Here is a 25,691-nt window from a genome sequence, read left to right as displayed (position 1 = left end):
ATTAAACCATCTGACGTTCATTTTTGCAAAACTATTCAATCACTATGGAAATAACAAAAAAAGTGGTTGGTTGCTAGGCCGTTGAGGTCAATAACCTTATGGATTAGATCATGACAGTAAATGCGTCAAATGCTGTAAGTGGCGAGTCACGCACCTGCGCGTACACGGCACCATAGTTTCACGCGTATTGCCGCGCATGGCATGGACGCATTTAATGTTGGCTTCGCGTGAGGCCTAGACAGTGGCGAAGGGGGGGCACACTCAAGTTTTTGCCGCCACCTTTTGAATGGCCACGAAGCACCATTGTGTCGCGCAGACCGTGCAGGGGTTGTGTCCCCTCAGAATTGAAAACTTGGTGAGTAAAGGCCTTGAAGCCATTTCGGGGGATCATGGGTGTAAGCTGATGAAAAGGGGTTCATTGGGTGACAGATTTGCAAGAAAGTCCACTTTTCAGAGGGAATGTTAAAATGTAGCCAACAGGGACAGAACTGTTCAGTATTATAGCCCGAAAAGGTTAAATGTTAGGGTGTGGGTGAATGTCCACATTTTGGAAATTCTGCGGCCCCCGCCTCGCAATTAAATCCTGGCTAGAATATAGGCCTTGCTATTAACAACACGGAATCGCTTAAAATGTTTTGCAGCAACTTTTAATGTTGCTTACGATTATAACCCGAAATTGAAACGTTTTCTAGCAACCTCTTCTAAACTTAATGTTTTATGTTTGTTGGGATAAAGTTAAAATCAATCATTTTGTCACAAGCTGTTTCAAAAGTAATCTGATGGATTGAATGAGTAACAACATTATCACAGGTCTGGATACTTATGATTATCAAGCTAACATGATCATTGCTATACTGGATGAATAAGATGATCTACACCAAGACACCATGATTATCATCACCGTTTACCATGTTTACTAACCACTCCCGTTTACTAACCGCTCCCGTTTACTCAACTAGCGGGGACCCGCGCGAAGGGGGTTGTGTCCCCTCAGAATTGAAAACTTGGTGAGTAAAGGCCTTGAAGCCATTTCGGGGGATCATGGGTGTAAGCTGATGAAAAGGGGTTCATTGGGTGACAGATTTGCAAGAAAGTCCACTTTTCAGAGGGAATGTTAAAATGTAGCCAACAGGGACAGAACTGTTCAGTATTATAGCCCGAAAAGGTTAAATGTTAGGGTGTGGGTGAATGTCCACATTTTGGAAATTCTGCGGCCCCCGCCTCGCAATTAAATCCTGGCTAGAATATAGGCCTTGCTATTAACAACACGGAATCGCTTAAAATGTTTTGCAGCAACTTTTAATGTTCCTTACGATTATAACCCGAAATTGAAACGTTTTCTAGCAACCTCTTCTAAACTTAATGTTTTATGTTTGTTGGGATCAAGTTAAAATCAATCATTTTGTCACGAGCTGTTTCAAAAGTAATCTGATGGATTGAATGAGTAACAACATTATCACAGGTCTGGATACTTATGATTATCAAGCTAACATGATCATTGCTATACTGGATGAATAAGATGATCTACACCAAGACACCATGATTATCATCACCGTTTACCATGTTTACTAACCACTCCCGTTTACTAACCGCTCCCGTTTACTCAACTAGCAGGTCTCCCGCTAGTTATCCTTAATTTGTTTGACATGACTTTTATAGTCAGTCTTTCATTGAAACGGGCTATTCCATTTAAAATACACAATACCCCTGTGGAAGATTTAGAAATATCTTCCACAGTGGGAGTATGAATTTCAAATGGAATTAACACATTAGCAGCTCCATTTGAAACTCACTCTCCCTCAGGGAAAGATTCAGGTTGAATCTTTCTAAGAGGGTGTGTGGAATTCAAATGGAGCTGCCTAATGTGCTCATTCCATTTGAAATTTATACTCCCCCTGTGGATGATATTTCCAAAATCTTCCATGGGGGTAGTGTGGATTTTAAATGGAATAGCCCAATTTGACAAGTACAGTTGCCATTTTATTCTTAAAATTTTCCAACTGTAGTGTATTAGGTTAAGTAATACATTTATCAAGTAAGGTACTTAAAATTGAGGTACAGCACGTATATAGGAAGATGATGAAGAAGAGGAAATTATGATAGGTTTTTATAATGTTTATATAATTTGCACAGGTCTTATTGCGACAGATTATTTTCTCCGTTAATTTCTACATTAATACGAAAAATGACTGAATAAGATGTTTTTAAAAATTTGATCTCAAATACTTTTATCAAGTATTTGTTAGTCAATCTGTTTTGTATCTCCTAACATGTCAAAATTGTGAATTTAAAAACATATGAAACAGCTCAAAGTCGGCAAAGCACAAAAAATTACATACGCAAAAGTATTACTTTTAAAGTCAATAAATAATAATTGTTGGGCAGGAAAAACCTCTTATGAAGCCCCTGAACATGTTTAACACTGTTAATGTTAATGTTAACAGGAACGATGATGATACAGTCAAATTTGATTACAACTATTACTCAGTGTATAAACGTGGTTACAGGTCGATGTTTCAAGGGTCATTAATCGGAAAACCTCAGTTATTAAGGGATCTGGAATGAGCGTTTTGAGCGCTTCAACAGTATTTTTTATGAGACATGAGAGCACATCAGACATATCGAATTGCATTTTGAATCTGGTATGTCTTTCTGATATCAAATAATTTTCATTTTTGAAATTCACGATATAATACAAATTTTATGACAAATTATTAAAATTTGATATTTTTCACATTTTTGATATATAACAGTCCTCAAGTAAATTTCATAAATCTAATGATATATTCTTAAAGTGTATGTAGCTGGGAGGAAAAGCCGATGATCAATTGAAAATTTTGACCTTTCATATTGAAGATATGGATTTTTTTCCCAAAAACACCTAATTTTTTTTTGGTGTTTTGGGAAAAAATCCATATCTTCAATACGAAAGGGCACAATTTTCAATTGATCGTCGGCTTTTCATCCCACCTACATACATCTTAAGTATAAATCATCAGATTTATAAAGTTTACTTCGAGTACTGTTAAATATCAAAAATATCAATTTTTAATCATTTGCCATAAAATGTGTATTACATTGCGAATTTCAAAAAATCTAAATTATTTAATATCAGAAGGACATTCTTCGTATTCAGAATGCAATTCGATATTTCTGTGGTGCTCTAATGTCCCACAATAAATACTGTCCAAACGTTCATACCCCATCCCTTAAGTAAACTTATAAACTCTTAACCCTTACCCTAAACTTTGCCCTAACTCTAACCTATAACATAAGCCCTAATCATAACCCTAAACATAGCCCTAACCCAAAACCTAACCATAACTCTAATCCTAACACTAACCCCAACTCCAACTTTACCCTATCCCTAATAATAATCCAAATACTAACCCCTAGTGCTAAACTAACCCTAAGGCCAAAAAAATATTGTTTGTTTGTCCTCCACAGCTTTGAAAGAGGACGTGCGGGCGGGCGGATTTTTATTTTTTTTATTTATTTTTTTTTGGATTTGGTGTATTCCTGGACCTAGTTAGAGCTAAATGCTACAATCATTCATGGTGACTTAAAAAAACCCAACATTTTGTTTCTTTAATATGCAGATAAATTTATAATTTGTGTTCATGTCATAGTCTTGTAATGATTTCAAATCCAATGTATTTTGAAGTCACTAAAAATAATAGACTATGACATGAACACAAGTTATAACTTTGCATATTGAAGACACAAAATGTTTTTGGGGGCTTTTTTTACTTTCAACCATGAAAGATCTTAGTATTTAGCTCCAGCTAGGTCCCGAGATACAGATACACCAAATCTGAAAAAAAAATTGAATTTTACTTATTTTTATAAAAAAAAAAATTGAAAAAAAAAAATTGGTCAGGCCTTAATCTGAGGAGCTGGCGGTGGAGGACAAACAAACAACTTTTTTTTTTGCCTAATGTAAAATGACTTAAACCCTAACCTTTTACGGACTAACAACCCTTCGGACTAATGGGCTGTTCCTATAAAGCATTATTTCTTTATTAGTGCAAAAAGCACAAGGCAGTTTTTGTCCTGACATCCCATTTGAAATCCATACATGCCTATAGAAGACCTCACCTTAGTCTCCCACACAGGTGGTGTAGATTTCAAATGGAGTACCCATTCAAGTAACCCCATTTGAAATTCATACTCCCTATGTGGAAGATAAAGGTACTGTCTTCAATAGGGGGTATATAGATTTCAACTAGAATTGCCCCATGTGCTTCTTCTCATACATAATACAGATAGGTGATACAGTCTGGTTTATAGTTTGCACAAATAACCTGCACGCCGGGATGAGATTTCACATTACTCTCTATTAGTGTCAACATGCTGGCCATAATACGCATCAATATAAAAAGTCCCAAGTTTTGAGCTATTTTCTCAAAATATCAAGAGCTATCTTAAGAACCAGTGAACCAATACCAGGCTTGTTTGTACTCATTTTAATGCATATTTCATGCTAATTATATGGTCATGAAAATTTACAATTTCAAAATTTTCGAATTTAATTTTTTGTTATTTTACAACTTGTATGTCGTATGCAGTCGACCCGCGTGTTGAGAATTAATGTCAACTTCACTATTTCATATGATGCTAACTACATTCCAAAATGAATGTCACGAAAGGCACATTTATTATTAAATTCTTTATCATTATCTTAGTATGTATGCTTGTGTGATGCAGATGAACTTAATTTACTGACATGAAGAAGTGCAAGAACTAGCTAGAGTCAGACTATTACTAGTTTAACATTATTTCTCACTAAACCACCTGACACCAACAAATTTATAGGCATTTTGTTGCTTTAAAATTGTGATCATCATGTTCGTATTCATATCAAAGTTTAAACAACTGAGTTGGGTCCCATTTTATAAATGGGGATCAAACACAAACTTTCATTTATAAAAATTTTCAAGCCTTTTTTCATTTCAAATTGGGTTTGTATCCAACCTTTAAAATCTTGAAAAGGCATAAAAATGTATGAGTTGATAAATATATTCTATAAAATCAAATAATAATAAAACTACTTTTGGACACTGATGAAACTGTATCCAGGGATGCCAGTGGTCTGAAGTGACTCTGAAGGAAAGGCCTGAAAAAGCACACAAATTTGGGCTCTAATTAGCTAAAGCCTCAAAACAGGCTGAAAATAAATTAAAAGTGCCGGGAAATTTGGAGTAACAAAAGGTAGGAAACCCTACAATTGATGGGAATCTGGCATCTCTGAGTATTGTGTAAAGCCACGATTTCTCCGTGATACGGAAAAACTGAAAAATTCACGGAATTAAAACACGCTCACAGAAATTTGAAAGTGCCACAAAATAGTGAAAAACTGTAAAATGTCTAAATTTTGTGTTGATTTGCAAAATAAAACAAAGAAAAGTGATTATTTAGAAGTAATCAACCATTGATGATGTTCAATATTATTGGCGATGTTGAGGGGAGACTACAGTAAAAAGGTGACATGTAAGACAAAAACACTTTTAAAACATGTTTGTTTTCACTTTTCAGTGCTTTATGGTGGAAAACGGAAAATCACGGAAATCAGACAATTTGTAACACAGATTTTAAATTTTGTAACACGGATAAATCGTGGCTTTAGTATTGCGATAGTTAGAATACCTGATCATTACATCTTCTATGGGCTCTGTAAAGGTCAAAGTATGCATAAATATGAAATAATGGCTAAAACATATAATTCAAATTCAAAACACAGGGAGTTTGAATTTCAAATGGGGTTACCTGAATGGATAATGCCATTTGAAATCTACACTCTCTGTACGGAGGAGTAAGGTTATGGATTTCAACTGGAATTCACTGTAGAAGTGATGTAATAATTGGATTAACTACCATAGCAATAGATGAATAAAATTTTGACTAATCGCCCTGCACTACAATGTTTATGTGGTAACTATGCATTGAACCATATCTTGTTGATCACTTGCACCTGTAAGATTAGGATCTTTGAAAAGAATGCAATTGTATTCAATCTATGATTGCAGACATACACAGGTGATGAGTGTAACCTACTTGTAGTGCCGGGCGATACAGTCAAAATTGTATTCATCAATTGCAATGGTAGTTAATCCAAATTACATCACTTCTACAGCGAATAGCCCATTAGGCCCAATGCCCCACCTACCTTCTCATCTTGTGTTACTATGCCAATAGCATTTGGTACAACAATAGCTGTTCTTTCTTTGGTAATAGCTACAATACTGCTCACACGGATCACTACCTGTATATGCACAAAGAAAAGAAAAAAGGAAATAATTACAATTATGATCGGGCAATACGACCTAGCTGGTATAAATTCATTAACAAATATGTGTCATTATTAATACAAGTTGTAATTTTCATCAGCAATCACTATATTACACATCTAGCATTAGTCTGTCTCCCCGGGAGGGGGGGGGGGGTCACTCGCATACCAAAGTGGTACGCATGCTCATCCCCAAAAACGGCCTTGTGGTGGCGTCAACGTTTTTAGAAAAAAGGGTGCTTTTCAGATAAAGTTTTGACGTTTAGGGTATATTTTTTCAACTTCAGTGGGTTTGTTTTAGAATTTACGCCATTTAGGGGTCCATTTTAGTTTCTTATGCCGAATTACGCCATATTTTAGGGGCAAAATTTACAGAGCCTTATGCCAATAAGGGGTGAAATTTTTCCACACTGATTACGCCATTTAGGGGCCATTTTTGAGGTGCTGGGACGAGCATGCATACCACTTTGGTATGCGAGTGTCCCCCGGGTCTGTCTCCTCAGTCACCAGTTGATTCTTGATCTTGATGTTGATACTGCCCAACACTCCTTGAGGAGTCACACGGAGTTGATATGCACATGCAGGAGAATGGGCTTTTGGCAAATCTGATTGTACACATAAAGTCAATTTAAAGATATGGGCTGCATTTCTCAGCTGTCTTCCATGGACTTCACTTCTACTAGGAGGAAGCAACATGTTGGTACGCTCTGATTTAGCAAGCAAATTCGTGGACTTATGCGAGTGTTATCCTTCTGGCAGGGAGAGAGTCTAGATTACAAACACTAACTGTGTTACCAAAAGAAATATAATCAGGACCCAAAATGATTCTGCCTGCACCTTTTTTGGACATGTTCAAGTGTACTGGATTGCTTGACAGTGGCAATGAATGCAAAATGGCATCAGAGTATTCCAAAAGGGGACGTATGTGTAATGACCAACGTAAACTGTGGTGTACTCATAAACAATGAAACCAACACATTTTAGAGAACAGAGCCTGACGAGGCGTAGGAGTACTTTTTAGATGTTTCCCTATGTCAGGAAACTGTAAGCCTACAATAGAGGTAGTCATTGTGACGTCAACGCCGCCATCTTGTGGGTACAGAGTGCCTTGTTGCTAAGATCACACAGGTGCGTCACGTGCTGCGACTTCCGCGTAATCGGGGCGTAATGTCTACCGACATGCAGAACGGCAGTACCCACAAGATGGCAGATCCCGCTGAAAAGGCTGACGGCCTCTATAGGTCTTGGGATAAACATAGTACATACATACATACATACAACGGCATTTATATAGCGCAATTTCAAAGAATGATCATTGCACTTTACAGAAAAACTTACCCTACTAATAAAGACTACAAGTAAACAAAAATATGCAAAAGAAACAACATAAAATTAGCAATGGTTAAAAAGATGGGTTTTCAGGCTACGTTTGAAAGTAGTAACTGTGGGAGATGACCTAATGGATGAAGGAAGATTGTTCCAGATTCTGGGTCCAAAGACACTGAACGATCCATCGCCTATCAGTCTGTTTGTCTTAGGAATTATACGGCGCGTAAGATCTTGATTTGAACGAAGACCTTCCCTAGTTGGAACACGGATGGTCAGACAATCAGAGAGGTAGGGTGGTGCCAGATCGTTCAATGTCTTGTAAATGTAAAGTAGCACTTTGAAGCAAATTCTCTTGTCTATTGGAAGCCAGTGTAACAAATTTAAAAGAGGTGAAGATGAGTGACGGCGTGGAACTTGGAAGATAATGCGGGCAGCACGGTTTTGTAGTCTTTGTAAGCGAGCAACGTCTTTGCTTCTACATCCAGACAGAAGGGCGTTGGCATAATCAATCTTGGATAACACTAGTGCCCGCATGGCATTACTGGATGCATCTTCGGTGACAAACCTACGAATTCTGGACAAGTTCCACAAGAGAAAGTTAACTGTTTTACAAATAGATGTTATATGGTTAGACATGTTCATCGTAGCATCAAAAACAACTCCCAGATTCCTGATGGTAGCAGATGGAATTACTTCAGCATCACCAATCTTTATATTGATGTTGGAGAGACTGGGCATATTGTGTGGAGGGGCAGCAATGAAAAACTCAGTTTTGGAGTCATTTAACTTGAGCATATTACAAAGCATCCAATCACGAACTTCCTCGACACACATGGATAGCTTGAAGATGGCACATGCTGAATCACCAGGAATCTTGGGATTGAAAAACATATAGATTTGAACATCATCGGCATATATGTGAAAATGTAAACCATGACGACGGATTATGTTAGCAATATACTGAGAATATTTTGTAAACACTCTTGGCCCAATAATAGAGCCTTGAGGTACGCCACACTCAAGAACATGCCTATCAGACATCACCCCTCCAACAGATACTCTAAACTGACGACCACTTATGTAAGACTTGAACCACTGTAGGACTGTGCCTTTGATACCAAAGCCATGCTCTAAACGAGAAAATAAAATGTCATGGTCAATGGTATCAAAGGCAGCAGAAAGATCAAGTAGGCACACAGTTCACATCAGGGAAATAGCTTGCACCATTTCCCTCATGAACAGTCAATATTTGTATAAATAATAAAGCTTTGTAATCAACCTAAGTGACAAGTAACCTTTCCTTTATATACTGCGCCAATAGAGTATCCTTACACTTGGAAAAATAATCACAATTTCACAATCTAATCCTGCCCATTATGACACCACATTGAATCCAATGTGACCTCAAGAAGTAAAGTTACAAGCAATTGAATAGATGAAGGTCCAGTTTTAAAAGTGACAAACTGGCCTATACAAGGCGCAAAATGATTCCGACAAGCGCAACAAAGAGACAACACAGTTTCTTCAATGAAGCGTTATTTAAAGCAGTTTTTTTTATCTCAGTTTTTACTTCTACGTACTTTTCATAACTTTCACTTTATTTGTCAGTTCTTTTGTTTCAGTTTTCTTTTGTTCCTTTTGTTTTAAATTAAAGCCAAACGCATAAGTTAGCCATTCACCACTCTCAAACCAGATTTGTGGTCTGTGGAGTTTTGAATAGGCCAGTTTGTCACTTTTGAAACTGGACCTTCGTCTAATCAAATGCTTGTAACTTTACTTCTTGAAGTCACATTGGATTCAATGTGGTATCATAATGTGCAGGATTAGACAGTTCATCTATTAAAAAAACAAATTGACTCCAATATTGTTCAGTTTGGAAATTGTGATTATTTTTCCAACTGTAAGGATACTTTATTGGCGCAGTATATAAACATTATTATAACTTCATTTGTAATTTAAGAGATAGACAATCACATGAGAGTAGTGAGTATTACAATCACCTTTCACCAACTGGCATTTGATCTTACAGCATCCGGAAAATTTACAGCAAACAATGTCACCAGGCAAAAGCTTAATAGAGGCCGTCAATGTGACGTCATATGCCGCCATCTTGTGGGTACATGCTGTGATGGTCGTTCGATCTTCATGCGTGAACAGCAAAATCACCGCGTTGATGCGTTATAACAGCTGCGTGGCAAGCTGCGCCCTGCGCGTAGTGTCCGACGCATGAACACGCAGATCATTTGTACCCACAAGATGGCGAAAGGTTGACGAGATAAACACGTCTTTGATATGATGTAGCTTTTTAGCCAGGAAAATTAATCTTCCCTTTGACTTTAATACTTATTAGGCCTAAAGGCCAGCATCAAATTTTATGACCGATATTACCAAACTTTCACAAAAAATGTCAAATTTGGATTCTTTTGAGATCTTTACTGTTATTGTCTGCAAAAAGGACCCAATTGCCAGTCAACTGCCAGTAGCTAGTCCCAATTGCTGGTTCTGCCAGGTGGCAGCAGTAGACCAGTGGGTGGGTTTTGAATCCATCCCTTACAGCTTTATTGCCAACAAGCAGAGTCCCCAATTGGGCTATTCCAGTTGAAATTCATACACCCCCTATGGAAGACATGACCTGAATCTCCCACACAGGGGGTGTATATCATCAAATGGATTCACCTATTCAGGTAACCCCATTTGGAATCCACACTCCCTGTGTGGCAGATTAAGGTCATGTCTTCCATAGGGGTGTATGAATTTCAACTGGAATAGCCCAGAACTTAAACCCAAATTTATGTGCAGTAATTGCACGGTCTTGATCATGTTGATGACAGGGTTTGATTTCAAGTTGATTATTGTAACTCTCAAATCATTAGTTTGCTTCATCACTACCATGCAAGCAGCAAATTGCCCTTCTAAAAGAATTGTCTTGTTTTATTAAACAGAATATTACATGTGCATGATGTGATCAAGAAAAATAATATATATTGATTTTGAGATGCAGCAAAACAAAGGAAGTATTTCCTTTCGCATATCTTTTTGGAAAACTCTTTTACTGCTCATATCTTTTGAACTGGTTGTCCAAATTCAATGGGGTTTTCTGCAAAATGTAGCTTTGCAAATGCTGTTTACAATCATATAAGAAATTGAAAATGTTTTAATATGTCCGACTTCAGACTGATTTTGCTTGATCACACCACATAATAGGCTTAACCAACAGCATATTAAATCTGGAAGTCATGTAGACATACACTTGGGATACTGGCATTTTGATCTTCAAATCACACTTCCAATCATACATCTATTAGTAATGAAATGAACAAACTGATGTAAGAATGTATTTTTGTCTAATTGGGCTATTCCAGTTGAAATCCAATCCGTACACCCCCTATGGAAGACATGACCATATTTCCCATAGGGGTGTAGATTTAAAAAGGAGTCACTCATTTAGGTAGCTCCATTGGAAATTCACACTCCCTGTGTGGAAGTATGTGGATATCATCTGGAATAATGTATAATCTTTTAATACTATAAAATTGTTTTTCCAAACCTGATTTATTTTTTTCTATAATTTTTTTAACCTGATTTTTGTTGTTGTTGCTATATTTGTAATGTTTACACATGTCCCAATGTACACCTTGTAAATGAAATTTGTGAAAGTTGTTGTGTGTGTAGACAACGGAGAAAGTTCAACATAAAGTTGTATTACAACATCATAGTTCCACATAGAACTGCACATTAAAACAGCGAAAAATAGCCAATGGAGTTTCTTTCACTTTACCTTGTTATTTCAGGTTACAATGGAGAGAACCCCTTCCTGACAGTTATTACTATTATTATTTCACTATTTAGGGTAAAGAATATCAAAATTAAATTTGACAGAAATTGTACATTATGGCTTTAAAGACCCAGCAAACTTTAATTGTTTTCCAGAAAAAGGTTAAATGTCAGGTTATATAAAGGGTATAAAATGTTTTTAATGATAAAACATTCAAAAATATTTTTGAAAACTTGAAACCAATTCAAGAGCATTAAAAATATCTGCATCACAGATAAACTACAATATCTCCTATGGATTTATTTAATTGCATGCAGATTTTTTTTTTTTTGCAGGTGGGGGGTGGGGGGGGGGGCACAGGACTTCCAAAAAGAAAGTGCGCTGGTGCAGATTTGTTGTAAAAAGTAAACCTATAATTTATGAACCTCCTTAAAATTGCCCTTTGGACTTTAGAATGCCTTGCCACCAAAAACTGGGCCTTTTGTCAATTTTTTGGGACTTTTTGAAAAGCTTCCACCAAAAAGTGGGCTTTTTGTCAATCACTTTTTGAACCTTTTATGAAAAAATAGCAAAAAGTGGACCTTTTTGGATTTTGGGCAGCATACCACCTCCCCCGCCCCCCAAAATGTCAACAATGCCTAGAAAAGTTGCTTTTGCCTTGTAAAAATACCATTATTTTTTTGCCATATTCTGCGATTCCTTTTTTTGATCGGCACCAAATCAACCTTCCTTTTACATGTTACTAACCAATCAAAGGTCGTGGGGAGTTTGATTGACAGCGACGTTAGATGCAAACTTGTGTTTTTATTTTGCTGTGAATCCCCCTCTCCAATCGGCACCAGAATCAACCCTCCTTTTATACACTACTAACCAATCAAGGGTCGTGGCAAGTTTGACTGACAGTGACGTCAGATGCAAACTAGTCTTATTCATTTTTTCTACATGCCATAAATAAACATACATCGGGCAGATATAGCAATTAATTAACTATGCTACTACTTAACTTATAATACACTAGCTACTTTTGGCCTGACATACATTTTTTTTCAATCAGCTCACATGAAATCCATTAAACATTTTTCTTACTTTTCCAATTAAGAGCATTCAATTTGATTTCTTTGTGATTAATACTAGAGAGTGAGCTAGTTGACTATCAACAAAAACTGGGTCTACAAAATGGTTACCATAGCAACCTGATGTCCTTAATGTTGTGATGCAGTAACTGATGTGGAAAATGTTCAATAATGCACAAATGGGCTTATTCCAGTTGAAATCCATACACCCCTGTAAGATATGACCTTAAACTTCAGGGAGTGTGAATTTCAAATGGGGTTACCTGAATGGGTGACTCCATTTGAAATCTACACTTCCTATGTGAATAAGGTCATGTTTTCTATAAGGGGTGTATGGATTTCAATTTGAATACCCCAAAGTATGTATTCCCTGTATACTCTTCTTATGTCTTTATTTGCTTGACTTCATATATCTGTCTCATCTCAAGTTGAGAGTAACACCATGTTAGATTTTGCAGTGCCAGATTCTTATCACATGTGTTTGTAAACACAGTGCATCGCCAGCGTATGGCCAAATCAGAATACTTTGGCCAAATCGCCCTTCTATGTGTGTGCATACGCCTCATGGGATTCGGTTATTGCATGTGACTCATATCTGCCACTATGAAATCCAACATGGCTTTATCTCAACTTGAGATGAGACACAGTATAGAACCTATTTCAAGAGAGTTCTCTATTCAAAATGAACATTTTCTTAATTCTACTAAATATTTGAAATCATTCTGAAACCTTGAATTGTCACTTTCCAAGTGAGTAATTTCAAAAACACAATTTGTCAATTTAGAATTCCAAGCACTAAAGCTTTATATGAACAACAACTAATTCAACCGCAATATCAAATATAAGAGGTCTGAGCTTTCCCCTCTAATATCTCCCTCCCTCCTCTACAAGCCCGCAGCCAGATTTTATTTGGGAGTGCAGCTGGCTAAAAAAGGGACCTCTAAATAATTTTTCCTTCAAAAAAAGGGCCAATTTCAATGTTTTTGACATTCACCTGAAAAAAATTCCAGCCAAATCACCAAATTTAATTCAATATTGTTACATCCAATTCCTGTTTGACCTCATTTCTTTCCATTACAGCACATTACCCACAGACTATACAGAAAACAATGTTTTCCACATGATCAATCCCACATATCTGGAAGTCATTATTGTCTTCCCTACAAGAATCCATTTAAAACATACTGTCAATTTAAGCAGGAAGGTATCTGGTACATTTATTTTCACACATTTTAAACACTTTAAGGGATGGGGTATGAATGTTTCGACAGTATTTATTGTGGGACATTAGAGCACATCAGACATATCGAATTGCATTCTGAATACGAAGAATGTCCTTCTGATATCAAATAATTTTGATTTTTTGAAATTGCAATGTAATACACATTTTATGGCAAATGATTAAAAATTTATATTTTTGATATTAAACAGTACTTGAAGTAAACTTTATAAATCTGATGATTTATACTTAAAGTGTATGTAGGTGGGATGAAAATTTGACCTTTCGTATTAAAGATATGGATTTTTTCCCCAAAACACCAAAAAAAAATTAGGTCTTTTTGGGAAAAAAATCCATATCTTCAATATGAAAGGTCAAAATTTTCAATTGATCGTCGGCTTTCCTCCCAGCTACATACACTTTAAGAATATATCAGTAGATTTATAAAATTTACTTCGAGGACTGTTATATATCAAAAATGTGAAAAATATCATATTTTAATAATTTGTCATAAAATTTCTATTATATCGTTAATTTCAAAAAATGAAAATTATTAGATATCAGAAAGACATTCTTCGTATTCAGAACGCAATTCGATATGTCTGATGTGCTCTCATGTCCCACAAAAAATACTGTCGAAATGCTCAAAACTCTCATTCCAGATCCCTTAAACTAGCATGAATAAATTTATCTCGCATCTGTATTACCCTTGAAAAACAATGTGTCAGTCTTATAATCATGTACAACATCTTCAGTACAATTTCATGTAAAGCATGCAAAATGTTACAAAAATATTATACTATGAATTTTCGATGTATGTATAGAGGAAGCACACATATTACAAACATTTAAAAAGGGGGATTTAAAGCACTATTCAGAGTGATTTCACTCATAGAAGTCTAGTAAGTATAGTGTCCAGCTGCAGGGGTGTGCTTAGATTAGATAACATCATTCCCTGGAAGCTGGGTCGGTGGGACGTGCCTCAAACAAGGGTTGCATTTTTAGCCCTTTTGGTATATCAATGACCCCTTTTTCTAGGCCAATTTTGGTATATGGATAGGTCATTTTTTCCTCAATTTTGGGGAAAATAGCCAAATTTTGCCTCTCTGTAGCCCAAATTTTCCAAAAATTTCACAAATTTTTGACAAAAAAGATATGTTTTACAAATTGACCTCGCCCTTGTGCTGTGATTTTGAAATTTTGCCTCACTATAGCCCAAATTTGCAAGAAATGTCCAAAAATTTTGGGAACAGTTATTAAGTTTGGCTGACAATTTTAACTTTTATGTATATTAATGGGTCCAAATTTCTTGACAAAATAATAATAATAATAATAAAGACATTTATAAAGCGCTAGTATGCAAGAAAGCCTCTTAGCGCTGTTATACAAATGACATATTGATGGGACCACTTTCTATTTCTCAGTGGCACACCCCTACCTACCCCTCCAGCATACATCTGAGCTGTATATGAAGTCCTACGACGTATATCCCATTCCTTGGACTTTTATCATTCTTCTTACTCACTCTTTATTTATTTCCTAACTAACCTCAAGCTATTTTTTTTTCAAGAACCTCTCGAGTTTAGAGAGGACAAGATTGTATTTCTACGAACCATTACGGCTAACTAGAACCATATGGCTTCATTTTACCGATAGAAAAAACAAAAACAATAACACTATGCTTATCAGAGCAACTTGACATTAACTCTCTCCATGCAGGTGTCAACTGCAGATGACAAGTTTCAAATTTTGTTTTAAATTAAAAATTCAAATATTTCAGAAATGTACATTTTCATGACCATCTTTGGAAGCAGCATGAAAAAATGAATTAAGGTTGGTCTGAACCCTGGAATTATGGAAACTATCGGGCCTCACAACTGCTAAATTGTTGGTGTAAAGTATATAAAAGTATACATATTTAGAATGGCAAAGACTTCATAAGTTCATATGTGAGGTCAAATTTGGGCCAAAATGCTCATTTAGGTCTTTTTGACGGTTTTTGGCCCACTTTTTTTTTAGTGCAACGTAAAAAAAAAAAATTCATGGGCCAATTTTTTTTTTATATTAATTTTTAAAAACTAGACAAAAATATCTAGGGACTGTTTTTTTATTTTTTGAATTTTGACCAACTTCACCAAAAATATTTGAAATTTGGGTAGAAAAGCTGGCTTTTTATGATTTTTTGAAAATTCAGCATTTTTTGACCATTTTTGGTGAAGTTGGTGAAATTCAAAAAAAAAAAAAAAGGTCCCTAGATATTTTTGTCTAGTTTTTAAAATTAATAAAAAAAAATTGGCCCAAGAATTTATTTTTTTACGTTGCAAAAAAAAAGTGGGCCAAAAACCATTTTTAGATTTGGGGCCAAAATGAGCATTTTGGCCCAAATTTGACCTCACAGATGAACTTATCAAGTCTTTGCCATTCTAAATATGTATACTTTTATATACTTTAGACCAACAATTTAGCAGTTATGAGGTCCGAAAGTTTCCATAATTCCAGGGTTCAGACCAACCTTAAAATGCGTAAAAACAAGTCTAGTGTTGGTTCAGTGGTTCTTAAGATAGCTCTTGATATTTTGAGAAAATATCTCAAACCTTACCACTTTTTATGTTGAAGCTTTGGCCTATTCAAAAATTCATGGCCTTCTAGTTTGAGAGTGGTGGATGGCTAATTTATGCGTGCCTTTTTATTTAAATTTAAAACAAAAGAAATAAATGAAAACTGAAACAAAAGAACTGAAAAATAATATAAAAGTTGTGAAAAGTACAGAGAAGAAAAAAACTAAAATAAAAACTTACTGCTTGACTGAACAAAATGTGTTGTCTCTTTGTTGCACTTGTTGGAATCTTTTCGCCTTGAATAGGCCAGTTTAATTTGTCACTTTTAAAACTGGACCTTTTGGCGCAGTATACCAATGCCATTACCATCATGTGTGGACCGAGGTATTTCTAGCTTACTTACACAAGATTGTATGGAAATTGTTTAAGAGGGAGTAAGGAGGGTGTTTATTTAATTTGATTTTTCAAAAAGACCGCAGAGGTATTTATTAGAGGAGGGGCATTTCTTAGAGAGGTATTATGCATTTTTGGGTCTTTTTGAATCTTTTCACTTTCAAGACATGGGCCTTTTGTAAATTTTCCTTCCACATCAGGACCCTTTTGACACATTTTAACACTTAATTCATTTACAAAAAAAGTAGAAATTTTGTGATTTTGAGTTGATTCGTCAAACTCCCACGCACCTAGCTATGGGCCTGGCTGTCGGCACATCATTTTGTAAAATCTTTCCACTGTTCATTTGAGAGTTTGGCCTTTATTGTGACCTAAATTACCTGAGTTATTCTGTCTTTTCTTAAACCCAATTTGCTTTTGCTTTAACTGTTATTGGATATTGTCTGGTGAGAACAACTTAGGTATGAAAATGGATTGATTTACACTGGAGAAGACATCCTATCCCATAATGCATTTCTTCCATTTTAATTTTAAATTTCTGTACTAATTTGCTATCTAGTGCAACATAGTGACAAAAAGTACCTCAGTACAATAGAGCATATCCAGATCTTGCAAAAATTATTTCTTGACTATTGATCCACATATAGTCTATTACTCTATTCTCAACATGAAAACATATAGGCAACCTGAACAAAGTAATAAGAGTATCATTTGCTGTAACGAGGTGATGCATTATGTTGCAAAGGATTCTGGGAATGGTAAGATATCTTATCTGGGTTTACACTTGACCTGATGGTATAGAGTTTGCTGCCTCTTTCTATATGGCAAGTGTCTTCTTCATTCAGTGACGGCAACATATTTTTTGTCCCGGAGGTAGGAAGTGGGAGCCAAAGTGATTTTGAGGAAGAAAAAAAACAACAGTATTTGCCTAATATTTGATGATGGGGAGTTTTTTGGTTGTTGTTGTTGTTTTTAATAGGGAATTACTCCATTCATGTTGACATGGCATTATATAGTTAACCCTAATAATGTAAGCAACATGATCGTTTCTCTATTGCTCTGATCGACATATGCTCTGCTAATGAGCATCATATGCCCATGGCTTTGTGTTCCCTTCAAGAATGCCGCTCTTCGCCGAATGAAGCTTTGACGCATAATCTGCCAATTTAACCGGTCTGCTGTTATGCTTGAATCAGCCAAACAGAATCCCATTTCTCTGTTAACATGTACGCTCACCACAGGCACGAGAGTGCCATTCTTCTGTGGAATTAGTGTAGGACACTCCACCGGGCTATTCCAGTTGAAATCCATAGACCCCCTATGGAAGACATCTTAATCTCCCAGTCCCACACATGGGGTATAGATTTCAAATTGACCTTTTCGGTAAATCCCATAAGCCTTTGCGAGTACACCTGAGATGCCGTCATTTGACGTCATGCCCTCTTGCAATGCGCAATAACAATGTTCGCTAAACAATGTGTGCATCGGCGAAAATCGGTGTGAGGTCAAATGACGACATCTCAGGTGTACTCGCAGAGGCTTATGGGATTTACCAAAAAGGTCAATGGAGTCACCTGTTGAGGCAACTCCATTTGAAATTTATCCTCCCTGTGCGAGAGATTAAGGTCATGTCTTCCATAGGGGGTGTATGGATTTCAACTCAAATAGCCCATTTAGTATGATATTTAAGCTTACCTGAGTCTCATAGGTGAAAATATTGGAATGAAAACAGATCCAGTTCTGTGAGACAAACATCCTCCCATGAAGAAGTATCTCTCTACACAAGGCACATGAATAAGCTGAAAAAACACAAAAAGAAAATATAACTAAATTTAAGTAAATTTGCATGGGGAAAATGCCACCCCCCATCAGAATCTTTCCCCAAGATGTCCCCAGTAAAAACACAAATGGGTGACATGGGGATGCGGGAGGTGTGTCATGGGAGAAATGCCCCCTGCCAGACTCTTTCCCCCAGATTCCCTCAGTAGAAACACAAAATTATGAAAATGTCCCATTTTTGCGGCAATTATGTGCAAAATTTGTTGATTGTTGCACCCCCCATTCTCTTTCCCCACGCCCTTCCTGAAAACTTGTTTCTGTTGCCACCACTGAACCTGGTAACCAAGGGAGGACAATGCCAGTGCATTGATTGGTCACCCCAGGTTAAGTAAGAAATATAAATAAATAAATATATACATATGAGCCAAGCAAAACCCTTTTTTTTTTTCTCCTGGCCTAATTTTTTTTCCAAACCAGGCTAAGCAAATGGAACAATAGACAAAAATATGAATCAAATACTGGACTCACCACGATTTTTCAGTAAGCGTTGCGACCCGTTCACGGGTCTTCATCAGACGCGCAGAGACTTGACTGATGGTTTGGTCACATGATGGTAATCTCGCAGTCTGATGAAGACCCGTGAACGGGTCGCAACGTTACTGAAAAAAAATCGTTGGTGAGTCCAGTATTTGATTCATATTTTGTCTATTTTATACTACTGGATGACTCAAAACATTCATAATCTTCAAATGGAACAATAATCTGCTGACCATCCACAATGTGAATCTGGGTCATTTTATTATCTACAGTGCTAGTGTTGTCCAGAATCCTCATGCCAACATGCTGACCACAGCTTTTGACTGTGATCTGAAATAGTAGCCCATTATTATCCCCAGACAGAAATAAAACGAATCACGCCATTGGCCAAAGCTAGTTACCCGGGAAAAACCTGACCTTTGACCCGGCCTGAAACTTTCTTTCTGCAGGTGATAAATTGAGTTTCACCGCGATATACGCAATGAAACTGTATTGTAAGGCTTCCAAATAAAAAGCACCTAAAATCAGGGCCCTAACAAGCGGAATTGCCGGAGAGGCCATGGCTACCCCCTTTTTGAGAAATTTGTTATGTTTTTCTTTAAATCTTTATTTAAATTTGGGGGATATATTTGCATTTTGGCCACCCCACAATTTTGATGGCCGCAAGCTCAAAAAATTTAAAGGGTCCAATTGGTTTTTTTTAGACCCTTTAATCCCTGCAAAACCCAAATATAAGGGGTCAAATGAGAATTTTAAGGGGTCCAAAAATTGTCAAATACTGATTTCGAGTCCACAAAATATCTTGCCAACACAAGATCAATGTTATTGTGTTGTTATTGTATATATACTAACCGGTTATTTTCATGACTTTGGAATACTCTATTCAGAAGATTTCTTGGGTTTTCTGTGTTAAAATGTGTTCCTTTTTTTGTATCGACAATGATATGAGCAACTCAGCAAAGCATTTACATAATTTAAGCTTCAGTAGTGCATCATAAAATTTAAGGGTCCATGCAGTATGTCATCCAAGCGACGTAATTATCCTATACAAAATGAATGCCAACCAAAATTCAGAAAATTTCAGGATTTTTATGTGTGTATTTAAGGTTATTTGCAAAAAAAGTTCTGACTGACCGACCCTACTTGAAAGGTCCATCTGCCCGTAGAACAGGGTATTTTTACATCACCTAAACATGGTATTTGAGAACAGACAATTGAAGCACATTTGTAACCTTAAAATACTATACATCTGCATGGTAAAATTAACCACTGCCTTATTTGCAGAACCCCAGAGTAAAAACACATTAGGGCAAAAATCAATTCACAACATAGCACATTTCTGCGGAATTTAATGATCGGTTACCATGACAACCATTGGGAGGTGACCATCTTTCACATCAATCTGTCTGTGATTAAATGTTGTGTCATAGAGCTTTGGCTTATGCAATTCTGGTCTACTTAAAGCTATGTTGATGTACTATTTATTGCCTTTTACTAAGAGAAAAATAAATTAAACAAGTAATGTCTTTAATAATGATAATGCCGTGGATGAAGTTCATGTTTCATAATTTTACATTGACAAGTACTTGGAATGCTAGTAATTTTGTGTGTGTGGCACATGCACAACTAACCTGGCAGGAAGAAATTCTCAAGAAATGTTCATGTTGAAAGCTAAATTGAAAAATGTATGCTAAATAGGTCTAAGTTTAATTCATAATTGTAACAAAGTGATCAATGGAAATCACATCCACACAGAGTTTCACAACAATCCAACAATCTATATTCAGACCTGACTCTGATCCTGACTCCACATCGCAGCGCGATGCGATGCTATAAAAACTGTAATCTGAGCCAGGTTTTTACGAGCTCAGCGGTGAAAATTCTCATCACGCGGTGGAAATTTCGAATTTTTTTTCTAACTTTTTCGAATCGCGCGGCAATATCGCAGCCGTGCACGCTGCCGATTAGCTGCTGGAAAATCAAGGTCGGTAGAATGACCTTAAAAGGAGATGCAGACCCCACATGCTTTTAAAACATCGCAACATCGCACGATGAAACTAAAATGTACATTTTAATTTCATCGCATCGCAGCATCGCACGGCATCGCATTGCGATGCGAAGTGGCGTCAGGATTGGGCTTAAGAATGTTTGCTGCCCAAGGGTGATCATAACCAATTCACGACAATTCAAATATCAGTAACTGTTAACTTTGATTTGACCTTGATGGTTTTGATGCTTAATTGTGATTACATTTTATGACAAGACTTTGAACATTCTGACAACCCAACAATAAAAATACTTCCTTTTGTTTGGCAATATTTCAAAATTAATATTTCCAACTTCCGTCTGATTTTGCTTGATCACATCACATCACAAATTTCTTCATCCATTGACCACTTTATTCTGTTATTCGCTGGCCAAGTGATGTAATAATCAGATTAACTACCATAGCAATAGGTGAAAACAATTTTTGATTATACCGTGCTGCACTAGTACGGTTCACACGCTACCTCTGCATTGAGCGATATCATGCTGATCACTCGCACCTGTAAGATTAGTATCTTTGAAAAGACCAGTATTGTATTCAATCTATGATTGCAAACATACACAGGTGATGAGTGCAAGCTGCTTGTAGTGCAGCGCGATATGTTCAAAATGGTTTTCACCTATTTGCTATGGTAGTTAATCCAATTTATTATGTCACTTCACCAGCAAATTTAGCTTTACAAAATGGCCTTTGTCTTTTAAGACAAAAAGTATCTGAACACTTAAAAGTGGTCAGATACTTTTTGTGTGCAGTAAATTTTATAATAACCACTTAGCTATTACCTTTTATATATTGCCATAATGCAGTAGTGCACTATACCCTATGTTTTTGCTTAATTTTCAATAATGACTTTCCTGTTATTCGTTAAAGGTTATTATTGAATCTGCAGTGCTATTATAACTACTGCAGGCTATATAATGTTGTGATTGTAGTGATGTGCCCTTTAAATCAATTATAGTTGGCTCTGGAGCTCACTGTAGCTAGAGCTTGGGCACTATGACAAACATATATAATAGTCGTGTTCACATTTTGTGTTACCCCCGGCATAAACTTACACTAACGTTGATAAAAATTCTGCAAATATTTTCACACACCTAGCCTACTCCTAGCACTACACCGACCAGTTCCACCAAGCATTCACTTCTGGTCGGCGTAAACATCGGCTAGTCAACTTCCGGTGTTTCTGTGACCTTTTTCAACCACGCAATATGTAATGTCTTAGTTCCAACCAACAAAAGGTCAAACTTAAACCGGGTGCCAGGAGTAGCAGCGTTCACATTGCAACTTACGCCTGGCGGAGGTTACACCCAGCTTGCTACTCCTGACTTTTGTTAGGAGTAAATCGTCAGACGTATGCCTGGCGGAACTTACACTGACCATCGTTCACATTACCACTACTCCTAGCAACTTGCGCCGATCAAGTTCCGCCGGGCGTACGTCCGACATTGTGAACACAACTATAGTATAGTGACCCGCTCTCTCTTATACAAGACCATTAGCAGGGATAGCTGGTGAAAACAAAAACCTGAAAAGGTACGGCAATGAAATGAGCAAAAACAATGCTTGATTGAGGCACAATCTTTTTAGCAAAAATGAGGGATCGAGGGTATTCCCCCCTTATGGTATCACCCCCTTAAATTGGAATTAGTGTAGGACACTCCACTGGGCTATTCCAGTTGAAATCCATAGACCCCCTATGGAAGACATCTTAATCTCCCAGTCCCACACATGGGGTATAGATTTCAAATTTCAGGTTTTTTCAGGCAATTTTCAACTAGAAAGCCAATAAAGACCCTTGATTTTGACCGTTCTCAGCTCCGAAAGACCCTGTTTTACCGGTGCACTGTCAGCGCCAAAGACCCACTACCTCGAAATTCCAGGGGAGCATACCCACCAATTAATGTTGTGCCCTCCACCCCACCTGGGTGGGCAGGTAACTGTATAACAGGATTTCTCAATTAATTATATTTACTCATGGGCCATGGAGGGTCAAACACATTTAATCGCATTGTGCAGCTTTGGAATCAGCTGCCTTTGTCTACAAGGACAGCCGGTTCCTTTGCTTCCTTCAAATCCGGGGTGGTTGAATTTTTGAATTCTCATTTTTCTCAAAATTTTTGTTCTTTGAAAACATGCTCTTACTGCAAATGCTCAAATTGCAGGCTTATTTAATTTGGGATGGGGCTGTGATGTTGTTTTCAAAAATCGAAAGGTGGGATGGTCCTAGAGGTGATTTTGCACCTGTTTGTCCCATTCTTTTCGCTGGCATTTTATTCTATTTACCTTGTCTTGATTAGTATTTGCAATATTTATATATAATATATTTGTATATGAGCCAGTGATGAAGCATAATAAATAAATAAAATAAATAAATAAATTTAAAATATCTGTGTGTGGGGGCCAAATGCTGGGCAAATGAAGAACCATCCAACACAAGAACATTTGAACATGAAATATCAATGGAAAGTCATCTCCCGTATTCATTAATAATGTGAAACAAAAGCCTCTTCCCTTGTTTCACAAAATACACCCTGTTTTGAATTAATTTTTTGAACTTATCTGTGCGACCCAAATTTTACAGGATTTAGGGTCAGTCGCTGAGGGCAACACAACAAAAAAAATTTGGTCTAATGTACACTGTACAGCATGATCAAAAGGCAAAAAGGGCATTAGATAAAGAGAAATTAAGAAATAAAAATAAAATATGACTGAATTTTTTTTCATTGCTACAACAAGAAATCATGAAACAAGAAGTCAAAAATCACAAAATATTACTGCATTAAGGGCTGGGGTATGAACGTTTGGACAGTATTTATTGTGAAACATTAGAGCACATCAGACATATCGAATTGCATTCTGAATACGAAGAATGTCATTCTGATATCAAATAATTTTGATTTTTGAAATTCGCAATTTAATACACATTTTATGGCAAATCATTAAAAATTGATATTTTTGATATTTAACAGTACTTGAAGTAAACTTTATATATCTGATGATTTATACTTAAAGTGTATGTAGGTGGGATGAAAAGCCGACGATCAGTTGAAAATTTTGACCTTTTCGTATTGAAGATATGGATTTTTTTCCCAAAACACCAAAAAAATTAGGTCTTTTTGGGAAAAAATCCATATCTTCAATATGAAAGGTCAAATTTTCAATTGACCGTCGGCTTTTCCTCCCTGCTACATACACTTTAAGAATATGTCATTAGATTTATATAATTTACTTCGAGGACTGTTATATATCAAAAATGTGAAAAATATCAAATTTTTATAATTTGTCATAAAATTTGTATTATATTGTGATTTTCAAAAATGAAAATTATTTGATATCAGAAAGACATGCTTCAGTATTCAGAATGCAATTCGATAGGTCTGAGGTGCTCTCATGTCCCACAAAAATACTGCAAACGCATAATAAATGCTCATTTTAGATCCCTTAACTGCTACAAATATTTTACATTCCGACTAAAATTTGTTTGACTTCGCTGTCAAATTTGTCTCTAAATAGTTGAGATACAACCTCTAAGGTCATTCACAATCAATTATTCTCTCTGTAAGATGCTTGCAGATGATACAAACCTGTACCATATTTCACCTTGCTGCGAAGATTATACACAAAGACGATTAGGCAAAAAAACTGTTGTGATGCCCTTAAGGGGGTACTACACCCCTGGCCAATTTTGTGCCTATTTTTGCATTTTTCTCGGAATTTATAGCACATTGGTGACAAGTAAGATATGTATATTATAGGGGCAAGGACTGCAACTACTGCACTGAAAATTCAGCAACTCAAGGCAAGTAGTTATTGATTTATTGATCAAATATTGGTTTTCCCTCATTTTTGACTGTAACTCCACAACTGTTGTCTGTGTTGAAATAAAATTTCCAGTGCAGTAGTTGTAGTCCTTGCCCTATAATATACATATCTTAATTGTCATCAATGCTCTATAAATTTTGAGAAAAATGCAAAAATAGGCACAAAATTGGGTAGGGGTGTAGTACCCCCTTAAATGGGGAAAATCAGGTTGGCCAGTCAGTCGGTCAATTTATTTTAAACCCACGCTTTTTTAAAAATCCAAAAATATCAAATAATGCTTCCTTTCATGGGGGGACATAATATCAATTTTAACTACTGGATAATTGTTAGATAGTCAATTTAAGACTTGTATTTAAATAAAACACTAATTTTTAAGTGGAAAAGATTGAGATTTTGAACATATCTGTAAAAATCAACATTCAGTATTTAGGGTTGGTCACTGAGGGCAACACAATTCCTTTTTGGCCTTATACACAATCATGATATATGGGATGACCTGAGTCAATCGCATAAATTGTTTCCATATTCTAACATATATCTGATAATTTGTGTATCAACTGACTCTCCTGTGGCACATTGAGATGATGGTACGTCCAGGTACAATTCAATTAGGTGATGTCAAAAAATATTTTAAGGCAACCCCCTCCCCCAAATTACAAAAATTTCCACTTTTCCTGGAAATTTTATGCTAAATTTGTCAATTTCCCCCTTGACATTCCCTTTGCGACCATCACCATGATTTTTGTAAACATATCATCATATATGGTATATATGTAGCTTAGGGGTACTACACCCTGTCCAATTTGTGCCTATTTTTGCATTTTTCTCAAAATTATAGAGCATTGGTGACAAGTAAGATATGTACGGGTATAT

The 25,691-nt window shown here is 36.4% G+C and overlaps 1 protein-coding gene across 4 annotated transcripts in view; it reads right to left on the bottom strand.

Annotated features, from left to right (window-relative positions):
- LOC140171728 (uncharacterized) overlaps positions 1 to 25,691 on the bottom strand; it is a 243,489-nt gene that overhangs the window by 28,448 nt on the left and 189,350 nt on the right. For all 4 annotated transcript variants that reach the window (XM_072195039.1, XM_072195038.1, XM_072195040.1 and 1 more), the window contains 2 exons: positions 18,329 to 18,432; positions 6,167 to 6,262 (listed from right to left, as the gene is read on the bottom strand). In XM_072195039.1, coding sequence (XP_072051140.1) covers positions 6,167 to 6,262; positions 18,329 to 18,432 — 200 coding nt within the window. The remainder of the gene's footprint in view (positions 1 to 6,166; positions 6,263 to 18,328; positions 18,433 to 25,691) is intronic.

The sequence above is a fragment of the Amphiura filiformis genome, chromosome 15 (genome assembly GCF_039555335.1).
Source record: "Amphiura filiformis chromosome 15, Afil_fr2py, whole genome shotgun sequence".
Lineage (NCBI taxonomy): Eukaryota > Metazoa > Echinodermata > Ophiuroidea > Amphilepidida > Amphiuridae > Amphiura > Amphiura filiformis.
This window is presented reverse-complemented; position numbering and strand designations above follow the sequence as displayed.